The sequence below is a fragment of the Camellia sinensis genome, chromosome 11 (genome assembly GCF_055761805.1).
Source record: "Camellia sinensis isolate YWXY chromosome 11, ASM5576180v1, whole genome shotgun sequence".
NCBI classification, from domain to species: domain Eukaryota; kingdom Viridiplantae; phylum Streptophyta; class Magnoliopsida; order Ericales; family Theaceae; genus Camellia; species Camellia sinensis.
The window spans coordinates 122,816,700-122,831,334 of NC_138971.1; the positions used below are offsets into that span (position 1 = coordinate 122,816,700).

General features: G+C 33.8%; 1 protein-coding gene across 1 annotated transcript; it reads left to right on the forward strand.

Moving 5' to 3' along the window:
• The first annotated feature begins 118 nt into the window (after window positions 1-118).
• LOC114300614 (L-type lectin-domain containing receptor kinase IX.1) lies at window positions 119-4,962 on the forward strand. Its single transcript, XM_028245475.2, has 3 exons — window positions 119-2,041; window positions 2,746-3,456; window positions 3,860-4,962. The coding sequence occupies exons 1-3, from the start codon at window positions 1,609-1,611 to the stop codon at window positions 4,678-4,680; spliced, it is 1,965 nt and encodes a 654-aa protein (XP_028101276.1). The 5' UTR covers window positions 119-1,608; the 3' UTR covers window positions 4,681-4,962.
• The last annotated feature ends 9,673 nt before the right edge of the window (window positions 4,963-14,635 follow it).

A 14,635-nucleotide genomic window follows, 5' to 3' on the forward strand; every position in this document is an offset into this window, starting at 1 on the left:
GGGTTAGCTGAGGTATTATGTTGGAAAAATGCTTGGGAGCACTAATTAGTGCTCCCACTAATTAGGTGGCAGTGGGTCCCGTCATTAATGATGTGATATTTTGGTCTTGGAGTTGTAATTTTTTTTTTTTTTTAACTTTTTTAATGCATTAGTGCTATTAGTGGTGATGTTTTTAGTGAGATGAATCATTGTTGATTATGTTGTGGCTGTATATCATGATGGATTGGGGCTCAGAATATTTGGTGTTGTGTTGAGTCTCGTACTTTAATTTTTGGGTGACACTTACCTCCCCCGACGTTTAAGCATAATACGGTTATTTTCATTCTTGATGTAATTACATTGGCCTCTCTTTAGGTTTTAAATCACATAATAGTTGGATTGATTTTCATTAGTAATATGTTGGTCATATGAATAAAGAAAATGATTTTGCTATTTGTTTCCAGTTAAAATGTACATTCATTAATTTTTTTGTGTCTACTCTCATTATTTGCATTACATTTAGCTCTTTTAGTAGAGATCTGTATAATTATGTCAAAAGTGGATAGAAGTGTAATTATGTTAAAAGTGTGAGATAAAATTGTTTTTTGTCCAAATTTTGTGGATGTCAGTGTAATTTATCATTTTTTAATATATAAAGTTCTAGTAGTACAATTAGCTTGCGGTGAGAATCTCTGTTTGGTAGTGGTTTTGAAGTTTAATTGTATCCCTTAGTTTGAGTGTGTTGTTTGGTTATAGTTTTAGAAAATTAATTTCACTCACTTTTCAGAACACTTTTCAAAATATCCACTTTTCAATATCATGTTATATCACTCAATTTAAACTTTTTTCAAAATTCATAATCAAATAATTTTTTTACATTCAAATAATAATTTTAAAATTTACAAATTTAAAATATAACTGTATTTTCAAATCATAATTTTAAAATTTTAGCAAAGATAACTGGTTTTTTTATTTGTTTTGAGCGGGCTTGTGGTGAGAATCCATTCACATCTTTTGAACACAAAACTAATTCAATTGGACTGACACCAGGCATATTTGGTTAAAGTATAAGTTTAAAGTACTCATCTCTGAGATAATCAGGTTTTTTTTTTTTTTTTTTTTTTAACTCATTTAAATTATTTTTATTTAAAATATTACAAGTAAAAGTTGTACGAAATAGTTTAATGTAAACTGTCAATAATAAGATAAGCAGTTTATAAAATCTATAAAGTCTACCAAACAATTTGCGAAAAAATATTCACAAAAGTCTGTGACATAGCATTTTGAAACGAAATAGCTCGGTACAACATAGGGGTTTAACCCCGTATATTCGTTGGACTAGCTACTATTGGGTTAATCTTACATTCTTCTAATTTGAATTGACTAATATACATATTATAATGTTTCAATAGGCAAGGAAAAAAAAGACAAGAACTTGAATCTTCTATCCCTTTAAGTGAACTTATTAAAGCATACAAATGAGAGCATTTGAAACGTAGTACTAGTAAAATTCATTATGTCAAAACTCAACTTCATTAACAAAAATAAAAAAGCCAAAAGCAGAATAAGCATTCCCTTAGCTCCACAACCCCTTCACAAGTTATATAAATGAAATAATTCATTCATTTTATGTTGTCACTCTCATTCTTCTCATTCACAGCCATGTTAATACTTGTAATCCTCTACACCTTGCTCATCCCATCTTGTTTCTGCTCTGGGGATGTCTTCAACATCTCATTCCCATCGTTCGATTCTAGCAGCTGTGGCAATGGTGGAAACTTAATTTGTATGGGATCGGTGTCTGTAGGCAATGGGAGTTTGAGCATCACACCGATGGATCCAAACACGGCCATTGACCAGGTTGGACGGGTTTTGTACCGCCACCCTGTGATTGCATGGCCAGCCTACATCGTCACCACCTTCACTATTAGGATAATAACCAGTCCTATTGGCTCATCAAGAGCTGGTGATGGAATGGCATTTATTTTGGCACAGGATAGTAGTCCCTCACCACGGGAAAGCTATGGATCCTATATGGGAATCTTTGATAAGTCGACTCAAGGTGAAAACTTCTACTCTTTGTTCTGTTTGGTAATTGTCTATGTATCATCGGATGAATTTTATTGTTTATTTCACCGTTGTTTTTTCAACTAGATTAAAGAAAAAAATGGCTATATTGCGTGTTCATTTTTTTACATATATACACAGATAGATTGAACAATATATATATATATATATATTTCTCATGAGATGAATAAAAAAGACTGATGTAAGGTAAGATTAAAGTCCTTATTCTTTCAATTATGATTTACTTGATTAGATGAAAGAATAGGGGGTTTTGCTATTTATCAGATAGACTGAACAATTATCACTGTTATAGAAAAATATTTAAATTTTCAAATTTTAAAGATCAATTATTATTATTTTTTATATGATAAGTTTGATTTTATTACTTAAAGCGAAAGATTGTCATGGTGGTTTAAATAGATTAGGATTCCAGATTAAAGGGGCCTTTTTACAGAGAAGGAAGCCCAAGGCTTAGAGTCAGAGTTTTGGAGACATTTATTGTATTTTTCGACTAGGATTTCAGTGTGTGAGAATATGACAGTATTGTAGAGTGGTTGAGTAGGGTATAGTGACGATGTATACCTTGAATTTTTTATGTTTGCTTTGTTTCTCTTTATTGTCTTGTGATTAGAACGATTTGATTTCTACATAAAAGACTCAAATCTTACAAAACTTATTCACTTACAAATACACATATAGGTGCTCTTCATCAACTTGCAGTCGAATTCGACACTTTCAAGAACGAGAATGAACCAGACGCAAACCACATTGCAATCGACACAACAAGCATAGACAATCCAGTTGCGGTGAAGAGTCTCAACAGTACCGGCATTGATCTCAAGGGTGGAGGAGAAATCACAGTCAAGATTGAATACGATGGGTGGACTAAAAATCTTAAAATTTATGTCTCATACGCTGGGGAACCCCTTGTGAGTTTTCTAAACCATACCATAAAAATGAGGGGCACGGTCCCAAACTTTGTCTACGTGGGCTTCACAGCTGCCACGGGTGTTCTTACAGAAACCCATCAAGTCCTTTCGTGGAATTTCACATCAATTCAATTGCCAGAGCAATCTCTTGGGATAAAAGATAAGAAGAAGTCGGTGATAGTACTCGTTGCATTCATCGCAGGGCTGTTGGTTCTTGCAACAATTGTTGCAATATTTGTTGTTAGAGCTCATAGGAGAAATAGAAAGAGGATTGCAAAGAAAGAGGATATTGAAGAGCTCATAGCAATATCAGCCAATGGGCCAAAATTGTTTGCTTACAAGAAGCTTTCAAAGGCAACTCACAACTTTTGCAAAGAGAACTTGTTGGGAACTGGTGGATTTGGAAGTGTTTACAAAGGAACCTTATCAGATCCTCATACTACTATTGCTGTCAAAAAGATTTCTTCAACATCAAAACAAGGTTTGCTTTACTTGCCTTTTGTTTCATGTTATTTATACTAGTTACGGGAATGCTACATACCTAGAAAAATTACTCAGAAAAGTGTCTAGAATTTGAAATGTGTGGATCAGATTCATCCATCAAGTTTAAATCTTCACCTTATATTCAAATTATAGACAATTTTCTAAGTATTTTTTCTGGATCCTTAGTAGTTCTGTATTTGCTATTATTAAATCATCTTGATTTCACTCAACATCATAGTGGACTCTATTTTTTTATTTTTTTTGGAACATCATAATGGACTTTTTTAAAATGAAAATTCACAAATTTTGTGTCATTATTGCGGCACGTTTTATTGATTCCCCAGTTTTCCATTTGGATTATCCCAAAGAATTCACAAATTTATTCATTGTCTACATTGTAGGTGAGAAGGAATACTTGGCAGAAATATGTACTATTGGGCGCCTAAGGCACAAAAACTTACTACAACTCCAAGGTTGGTGCCATGACCGTGACCAACTCCTCCTAGTTTACGAATACATGCCCAATGGCAGCCTTGATCGATTCATTGGCAAGAGCGAGTTTCTTGACTGGCCAACCAGGTACAAGATACTACTAGGATTGGCATCGGCGCTAGTTTATCTCCACGAAGAGTGTGGTAATCCTGTTGTTCATCGAGATGTAAAGCCAAACAACGTGATGTTGGATTCAGACTACAATGCCCATTTGGGTGACTTTGGGTTAGCAAGGTTACTTGAAAACAATGGGTCGGTCACAACCATGATAGCAGGGACACCGGGGTATTTAGCCCCAGAGGTGAGCTTCATGGGAAGGGCTACCCCAGAGTCTGATGTTTATAGCTTTGGAATGGTGGTTTTGGAATTAGTTTGTGGGAGAAGAACAAAAGGAATGATGGATGAGAATAGTTTGGTGGATAATGTGTGGAGGTATTACGAAAAGGGAGCGTTGCTCGAGTGTGTAGACAAAATGGTTGAAGATAAATCGGAGGAAGAGCAAGTTAGGAGAACATTGATGGTAGGACTAGCATGTTTGCATCCGGACTATACGTTAAGGCCTAGGATGAGAAAGGTGGTTCATATTTTCATGAATCCAGATGAGCCTCTGATGAACTTGCCAGAAACTCGGCCTATTGCAGTACATTTATCGTTTAATTCTACTTCTTTTTCGACTTCAACTACGACTGATTTTGGACACAGTGCCCCTGGCGAAATTCACACAGAGTAATTGGAAGATGAGATATGAGTTGTGACATGTAGAGGTGTTTTTTATTTATTTATTTATTTTTTTAATAAATGTGATGCGGTGAAGCTCCGTCGGCGGATCATGGAAATGAATTTTTTGTTGCCATTGCTTTGTAAAACATAATCATTCATGTATGATATGTAAATACTGTATGATTGATTAGTTTGAATGTTGTTTAAGTAATATACACATTGTAAATATTACTTTATAGCAGTAATATAGCAAAGTCAGGCCCTGACTTTTTGAGAGCCTAGGCCTCGTTTGGCATGTTATAGTTTTAGTTTAAAAGTAAAAAAGTTACTAAAAATCAAAAATTTATAATCTATACAAAAAAGTCAAAGATTCTATTTTCTCTCTACTTTTTACACTTCTTTTCGTAAAAAATTAAAAAATAATTCCAAACATACTAGTTTTTTTTTACCTCATATTTTAATCAAAAAGCTAAAAAGTTACTAAAATAGCTTATTCTTAAACGAGGCCTAAGATAAAATTAGAAGATGGCACCTCGACTCTCATAAATATTTTAAAATATATATAGGTAAAAAATAACAATCTTCAATTTATTTTTATTTTTTGCTTATTATACCTTCTATAAATTTGTTGCATATGGTACACATAATTATTGACTTAAATCATAATTATTGAGATAAATTTTGAACATTTTCAATTGTTAATAGTATTAATTTATTCACACTTTTTCCGGACATGCTAAATTAAATTGTAAAATTTGATTAACTTCAACTTAAAAAAATTGTTTCACCAGAAGCAATTGTAACTCGCATAGTCAAACAATATTCTATAAATAATTCATACATTTAGCAAGCAACCATCCATTATTTTTAAATCATTCACCAATTGAATTGTTTGTTTAAATCTTCATTTTTTAAACTACTAAAACTATAATGTTGTGTTTGGTTCACTGAAATAAAAATGATCATTCTTTAATCTCTTTATAAAATTACTATTCCCTCATAATAGTGCATGTGATTTTGTTTGTAATCTTTTTTAGTAAATCAAAGGTAAAAATAGATATTATGATCGAATAATTACTCTATTCAACTTTATTTTAATAAACAAAACATAATTTATGATCGAAATTATTTTGAAACCCTATTTTTTAAGATAGAATTTGGAGATTCCAGGTGGCGGCCTTACCTCAAGGCGGCGCTGCTCTTAGGAGTGTGCAACAAATCTGCCATTGATAATAATGCTATGTGTTATTCAAATACTACTGATGCATTGCATAATTAAATTTATTGAACATCTTCTCAAAAGTTAATTTGGGATTTAGCAATGGGTGGAGATTTTGACTTGAGATGATTTTGAATTTTCATTTTTTCATTTTGGATCCAGATCTCAAGATCACCAGAGTGTTTGTCTCCGATCACCGGATACTATTTATCACCGGAGTGTTTCTCTGTATACTCGGCCTCGTTTGGGAACAGGCTAATTTAGTAACTTTTTGGCTATTTGGCTAAAAGGGTAGGTAAAAAAAACTTGTATGTTTGGGATGACTTTTTGGCTAATTACGAAAAGATGTGCAAAAAGTAGAGAGAAAAGAGAATCTTTGACTTTTTGGTATGGGTTGTTGACTTTTTGGCTAATTTAGTAACTTTTTGGCTAATTGACTAAAATAGCCTCTTGCCAAACGAGGCCTCACTCACTGTTAAATATCAAAGCTTTGAATACTGTAGTGCAAAATACTTGTGAAAAGTTGACTACTTATTGAATGAAATCAGAGACCTAGTTTAAATAGGCTTATAGAAACAAACTGAACAGAAAATTAAGGAAAATAATATCCCACTTCTAATAGCCCAAGACTTATGGGATTCTCCAAAGGAATAGATCAAATGCTAATTAAGTCCCTAACAAATAGGGATTATTTAACAAAGCAAAACAAAAACAACGGCTAAATATCTAACACTTTCCCTTAAACTGAATGCTACTCAAGCAATCAGTTTACAAAGGAAATTGAACAGACTCCAAGCAAACCTCATAGTTTCACAAATGCTTCTAGCTTCAATGGTTTGGTTAATATAGCTGCGATCTAGTCTTGACTCTGACAATGAAACCTGACATCTATATGTTTGCTTGTTCCATGTAGCACTGGATTCTTGGAGAGTTTAATAGTTGAACTATTATCACAATAAATCAATGTTGGTCCAACCTGATTGCAACATAACTCTTCGAGAATTCTTTTTAACCAAACAGCTTGGCAAGCACAAGAAACAACTGCTATGAATTCAGCTTCAGTTGTGGATAAAGTGATGACATGTTGCTTTTTCGAGGACTATGAAACAGCTCCTGAACTCAGCATAAAAACATGGCCAGATGTACTCTTTTTATCTTCCAAATCCCCAGCATAATCACTATCACTAAAACCAATTAATTTATTCTCTTCTCCCTTCTTGTAAAACACTCCATAATCAACAGTACCTTTCAAGTATCGAAGCACTCTTTTTGCAGCTTGAAGATGAAGTTCTGTTGGAGCTTCCATGAATCTGCTGATGAGACTAACCACAAACATCATGTTTGGTCTAGTGGTTGATAAATACATCAAGCTACCAATAATTTGTTTGTAATGAGTGTTATCAACTCTTACTCTTTCTGCATCTCTTGTGAGCTTATAACCTGGAACGATTGAATTCTGAACACGATTGCAATCAATCATCCCAAACCTTTCTAAAACTTCTTGATCATACTCTCTTTGGCCGATGAAAATTCCAGCTGGTGATTGTACCACCTCAATACCAAGAAAGTAACGTATCTTTCCTAGATCAGTCATATCAAACTTATCCATCATAGACTTTTTAAACTCAATAAACATTGTTTCATCATTTCCAGTGAATATCAAGTCATTTACATATAGACAAACAATAAAACGGTTACCTCCCTTTCCAGATTTGATGTACAAAGTATGCTCATAGGGACATTTTTGGAAGCCAGCACTTGAGAAGTAAGAATCTATACGACTGTACCAAGCCCGGGGTGCTTGTTTTAGTCCATATAGAGCCTTTTACAGTCTATAAACTTTTTGCTAATTCCCTTTTTGTACATACCTGGAGGTTGATCAATGAAGACTTGCTCATTCAACTCACCATCAAGAAAAGCGAATTTTACATCAAGCTGATAAATGGACCAAGAATTTTGTGCTGCCAGTGAAACCACCAAACGAATGGTGTCATGCCTTGCAACAGGTGCAAAAACTTTAACATAATCAACGCCATATTCTTGTGTATATCCCTTAGCCACCAGCTGAGCCTTAAATTTATCAACCTCTCATTTCTCATTTAGCTTTGTTTTGTAGATCCATTTAACACCAATGGTTTTCTCTCATTCCAGAAGATCAATTAATTTCTAGGTATCATTCTTTTCAATTGTTTCTATCTCTGTATCTATGGCTTTCCTCCATTTTAAGTTCTTGACAGCATCATTAAATACTATAAGATCACTATCTGCAAACAGAGCAAGATGACCAAAAGTTTCATCATCAGATAATTCATTCCCACTTGCATAGTCTGTCATCCAATAGGGTCTTTTTCTTAGACGTTGAACATCTTTACTTGAAGGTTCAATTTCAACTAGCTGATTTAATGGAACATGTGATAAACTGTCTCAAACGGATTGCACTTCCTCTTCAGTGTTGCTTTCATCTTTTGCATCTAAATCAACTGAAACTGATTTATTTCTTGTGATACTCCAATCTCAGCTGCTGTCTTCATCAAACACCACGTCACAGCTAATGATTATCTTCTGAGTGAGTGGATTAAACAGTCTATATGCTTTGGATTCTTCACTGACATCGAGCAACACACATTTCACCCCTTTGTCATCAAGTTTGCTTTTCTTCTCGCCAGGTACATGTGCATAGGCTAAGCATCCAAATATCCTGAAATGATCAACTGCTGGTTTATGCCCAGTCTATGCTTCCTCTGGTGTCATGGTCTTTATAGAAAGTGTAGGGCTTCTATTCAATACATGAACGCTCCAGTTTACAACTTTAGGCCAAAAACTCTTAGGAATGTTCTTCCTTGCAATCATGCTTCGCACCATATTTAGGATCGCGCGATCTTTCCTTTATGACACACCATTCTGCTGTGGTGTGTATCCGACAGTAAGCTGTCTACGAATGCCATTTCTTGCACACAAGTTAGTGAATTCATGTGAGGTAAATTCACCTCCATGATCAGTATGGAAAACCTTTATGGACTGCCAGTTTCTTTTTCAACTTGAGCTTTAAATCTTTTAAATATAGCAATAGCCTTAGACTTTTCTATCAAAAAATAAACCCATGTTTTTCGACTGTAGTCATCAGTAAAGGTAATGAAGTACCTTTTATTGCTGTTTGATGTTGGATTAATTGGCCTGAAAATGTCTGAATGGACTAGCTATAGTGGTTGGGTGGCTCTCCATGCGCTCTTTTTAGGAAATGGGTCACGATGTTGCTTGCCAATGATGCAATCCTCACAAACCTTTGAAGGAGATTGAATATGTGAAAGTCCTTTCACCATTTTGTTTTGTTGCAAGGTTTTTAGCCTATTAAAGTTCAAGTGCCCATATCGATAGTGCCACAGCCATGCAAGATCTTGTACTGTTGATTTGTGACATATCTTATCAGTATGTTCAGTTTGAGTTTACAAAGGAAACATCCGATTTCCTGTTATTTTGACCTCTGCAATAAAGCCCTTATGTAGATGATGAATTTGACAGCAACTCTTTTGAATGATAATGGCAAAACCTTTCTCTTGTAACTGACCAAGACTAATCAAATTACTTTTGAGTGTGGGAACATAAAACACACCAGTAATAGTGTACGTATTGTTATTCATCAGAACTTTGATGTTACCCTTCCCCATGACACATATATTAGTATTGTTTCCAAGTTTCACATATTCTCTAAAAGTCTCATCTAAATCAGAGAAAAGGAGTTTGTTACCACTCATGTGATTGCTGCAGCCAGAGTCTAAGTACCATGCATCATCTGATTTAGTCTCTCTCTTGTCGATGTACGTTATCAAAAGTAGCTCTTATTCAGTTTTAGCAAAATTCATCTTTGTATCCTTCTCCTTGTCAAGGCATTCATATTGGAAATGGCCAAGCTTATGACAGTGATAGCATTCCATACTTGCCTTGTCAAATGGTGCTCCTTGATTGTAGGAAAGCTAGCGTCCTCTACCTCTTCCTCTTCCTCAAAATCTGCCACGTCCTTTGCCTCTCCCAGGGGATGTTTCTCCATGAATTGAAACTTGCAAGGCTTGCTCCTCCATAACATGCCTAGTCATCCTCTGTTCATGTACCAGCAATGAGCTTTGCAACTCATCAATCGAAATACTATCAATGTCATTCGATTCTTCAATGGAACATACAACATAATCAAATATGAGAGTCATTGAACGAAGGATTTTCTCAATGATTGCAACATCTCCTATTTTCTCACCATGAACAAGCATTTTGTTTGCAATTGCTAGTGTTCTTGCAAAATAATCATTGACTGACTCATCTCCATTCATGTGAAGAGTCTCAAACTCTTGGCGAAGAGCTTGAAGTTGTGCACGTTTGACCCTTGTTGTGCCTTGATACTTCTTTTTCAGGGAGTCCTAGATTTCTTTAGCAGTGTCCTTCTTGAGGATGGTTTCCAGGATGACACGATTTATTGCGTGGAACAAGTAATTTTTTGCCTTCAAATCCTTCAGCTTTTATTCTTTGAGAACCTTTGTTTGTGCATTAGTCAGAACTGCATCGTCTGCTGGTTCAGCAATACCATTTACTATAAGACCCCAGTACTCTTTAGATTGCAAAAAGTTTTCCATCAGCATGCTCCAATGGTCACAGTGACCATCAAAGCGAGGGATTGTTGGTTGCACAAAACTATTATTTTCTGATGCGATGTGATCTTATTGCTGCAAGTGGAAAGACTGCTGTTTCTTTGATAATCAGGCCCCTTGATGGAGCTCTGATACCAAATGTTAAATATCAAAGCTTTGAATACTGTAGTGCAAAATACTTGTGAAAAGTTGACTACTTATTGAATGAAATCAGAGACCTAGTTTAAATAGGCTTATAGAAACAAACTGAACAGAAAATCAAGGAAAATAATATCCCATTTCTAACAGCCCAAGACTTATGAGATTCTCCAAAGGAATAGATCAAATGCTAATTAAGTCCCTAACAAATAGGGATTATTTAACAAAGCAACACAAAAACAACGGCTAAATATCTAACACTCATTGTATCTAAAAAACCTAACCGCATTTTGCTTTCGTTCTTTTTTTCTCACTGTTCAGCCTCTCGTAACTTAGGCTTTCTCTTCCAATCCATCAATGACGGAAGTCAATCGGTCAAAACCCCTAACCCTATTTGAGGTAATATATATATATATATGAATGTATATGCACATTTATTGTGTAATGATTTTGGACACTTAGGATTGTATTACCAATTCGATCTACATCGCTTCTCTATTTTGTTTGTATGATTTAGGCTGTTCTCACTTTTCTGCTCCAGCTTCTTTTAAGATTTTCACTGTTATTTCTCAAGATCTACACTTGTTGAGTTCTAATTTTGTATAGTCTCAGATTTGATTGTGAAAGAAGATAATGATGATGATGATGATGATGATGATGATGATTTGTATGTGTAGGTTTGTGTTTGTGGCTAATGTATTTGTTTATATATATATATATATATATGAAAAATGCTTGGGACCTTAATTTTGGAGACTCCACAACCCTAAAGTGATCCACACCACTTATGTATGTGTGGGGACTAAATCATGAGAGGCATAGATCACTTTGGGGGTTGTGGGATCCCCAAAATTGAGGGTCTCTATCATTGTTGTATATATATATATATATATATGTATTTTGGAGTAAATTATCAATAGGTCTTAATAGTTAGATTTAATTCCCATTAAACACTATTGAAAGTTATTATAATAAAATTATCGCTCAAAATAATTTTTTGTGACGACTTTTTGTGTATGTCGCTAAAAATTAATAAATAGTGACTTTTTTTGTTACGGTTTTTATAAATTGTCGCTAAAACTTACAATTAGTGATTTTTTTTTTGGGTGATAAATTTTTCTAATTGTCGCTAAAAGTTAAAAATTAGTGACATTTTTTGTGACAATTTTTTTTAAATTGTCGTTAAAATTTATAATTGGTGATGTCTTTTCTAATAAAATTTTTAAACTGTCGTTGAAAATTAACAATTAGTAACTTTCTTTAATCGTGTTTGATGAAAAATGCCATTAATTATCACAGGACCTATTGAACAATAAGTCTACTTATTAGGACGTATACATAAGTACTCCTATTTTTTGTTATTGTTATTGTTGTTGATGTTCATGATGATGAAACATATTAAAAACCAATTCGACAGATAGAATAGATTTGTTCAAATTTTGAACATTATCTGTTCAAAATTTGAATAGATAATAAAATTTTAAATAGATAGGAAAATTTTGTTTTGAATAGATAATAGGATTTGAATAGATATTATTATAAATCTTTTCAAAATTTGAACAAATAGTGGTTTGGTATTGAGAAAAGGCAGAGTATATGCACATATATTGTGAATTTTTTTTCTTCTGAAAGTTATCTAATTTTTGAAAGTTATGATTTGTTTGAAGTAGTGGGATATGCACAGATATTGTGAAAAATTGAATAGAGATTGTTTGGATGCACTTTTGTTCAGATGAAAGTTGAATAGATAGGTATAATAAACTTGTAAATTTGTACAGATAAATTTTGAATTGATAAAAAATTAGATAGATAGAAAATTTACAATGATGAAATTTGGACAGATAGAAGATTTACACAGATAAAATTTGGATAGATAGAAAAAATTTAAACAAATAAAATTTTATTTGGACAAATATTTAAACAGATAAGGGAAATTTGAATTGAAAACATTAAAAAATTAAACAAATACGGTAAAAAATTTGAACAGATAGGGAAATTTTTTGAACAGATAGTCAATGAAAGTCAACAGATAAAAAAAAGTTAACAGATAAATTAAGGGATAAAATTGAAAACAAAATGTCTTTCAACACAAATAAAAGTAATTTTCACTAAACTATTTTACAAATAGTGGACCTAATGCCTTATACCCTCCTTACTTAGGACTTTTCAACAATTTATCTTTATATATATATATATATATTGTGTTTGGATTATGAATTTAAGTAGGAATATGAAAAAAGAAAAGAAATATTTCATTCACATTTTAAGTAATTTTTTTAAATCTATACCCAAATTTATAATCCAAATATAGTACTTTATAATCTAAGATATAGGATTTATTTGGTCAATTGATAGAAAATTATTTACAATTATTATGGGAATTATATTACATCAAAATAAATAATTAATTATGCAACATGGGTAGTGTTTGATAAAGTTGAAAATTGAAAACTGAAGATTGAAAATTAAGTATTGAAAACTGAATATTGAATTTGTTAAACTAAAAAGTTGTTTGATAAAATTTAAGTACTAAAAATAAGTTGTTTAATATGTCTAAGATCAAATTTGAAATATATTATTTTTAAATTATGCATTTTAGTTTTTATATTGTGGTGCTAGTGGTGGTGGTGGTGGTGGTAGTGGAAGCGGTGGCATGGTGGTGGTGGTGGTGGTAGGAATGGTAGTAGTGGTAATGGCGGCGATGATGGTAGTGGTGGCGATGGTATGGTGGTGGTGGCGGTGGTGGTGGCGGTTGTAATGGTGGTCGTGGTGGTGGCAGTAATAGCAGTGGCATGATAGTAGTGGTGGTGGCAGTAATGGTAGTGGTCGTGGTGGCAGTGGTAGTGGTAGTGGTGGTGTTGGTAGTGGTAGTGAGTCTATAATAGTGTATATCAATACTTATGTTTAGTATTTTTAAATCCAATCAGAATTAAGTAAGTTTCATATGACTTAAAATCTTCTTAAGTTTTAGTTTACATTTTAAAAGGCACTTAAATTTTTAAATGATATCAATTATAATTATCAAACGGTTTTAATAGATTATCACTTAATTAATTCAATTTTAAATGTTGAATTATATTATCAAAAAGGTTGTTTGGGATGTTCTAAATAAGCGTACTTTTTGCCTTTTTATGAAATATGAGTTGGGTTTGAAGTGATGTGGTAGAGAAGTGATGTGACTTAAATAAGATGAAATGACTTAAATAGGATAGTAACTTTTTGACTTTTTGAGATACCAAACCTAGCCTAACTCTAAAAAATCTAATAATTATAACCACACAATATAAGGAAGAGTCTTATTATAAAAAGAAAATAACAAAATCAAGCAAAAGTTCCATAATATATATTGTTGATACAGTTTATCCCAGTGAATGGAGCGAACTGGTCCAAGCTCCTCAAGCCCAAGCCCAAGCCCAAATGATTGAACCCACCGGATATCCTGCAAACAAGTTTAACGGGGAACGGGGTAGTCCCCCATGAACCCTCCGACGATCAAGTTAGGAAGAGAAGTAGAGTATATGGGGGGGAGATTAGAGATAGAAAGCTTAACCTTTTTCTTGTCTACAACGTTCGCTTATATCCTTTGGTAATCATTTTGCTGTCCCTTCCGACCTGCTCTCCTCGCCGAAAGCCTATGCTGTAGCTTACCTTGCTCAGGGTAAGGGGGTCCTGTTCCAGCGGAGAGGTGTTGTCATAATAAATGCTGTGATGGGCTGTATTAATGGTGATGTGCAGTGGCAATAACTTTGTAGATCTTTACCTACTGATGTGGCTCGTCCTTCTCTTGCCGTGTGTCTGAATGTCATTGGCTCTTTATGCCATGTTGGACTCCAGCTGTCCTGGACCTCACCAGCTGGGTTATGCACTGGGCTTCAAGTGATGGGCCATAGGTGATTCGTGGCCTTTATGGGCTTATACATGTCAGTAGTCCCCCATTCCCGAGTGCAGCTTTAGTCCAACGAAGGGAATATTAG

What these genes read in the sequence shown, in the direction of transcription:
- LOC114300614 (XM_028245475.2), top strand. Translation starts at nt 1,609, where the DNA reads ATGTTGTCACTCTCATTCTTCTCATTCACAGCCATGTTAATACTTGTA. An exon ending in CTTTGATAAGTCGACTCAAG is followed by an intron (nt 2,042 to 2,745) that starts GTGAAAACTTCT and finishes ATACACATATAG; the next exon opens with GTGCTCTTCATCAACTTGCA. An exon ending in TTCTTCAACATCAAAACAAG is followed by an intron (nt 3,457 to 3,859) that starts GTTTGCTTTACT and finishes TCTACATTGTAG; the next exon opens with GTGAGAAGGAATACTTGGCA.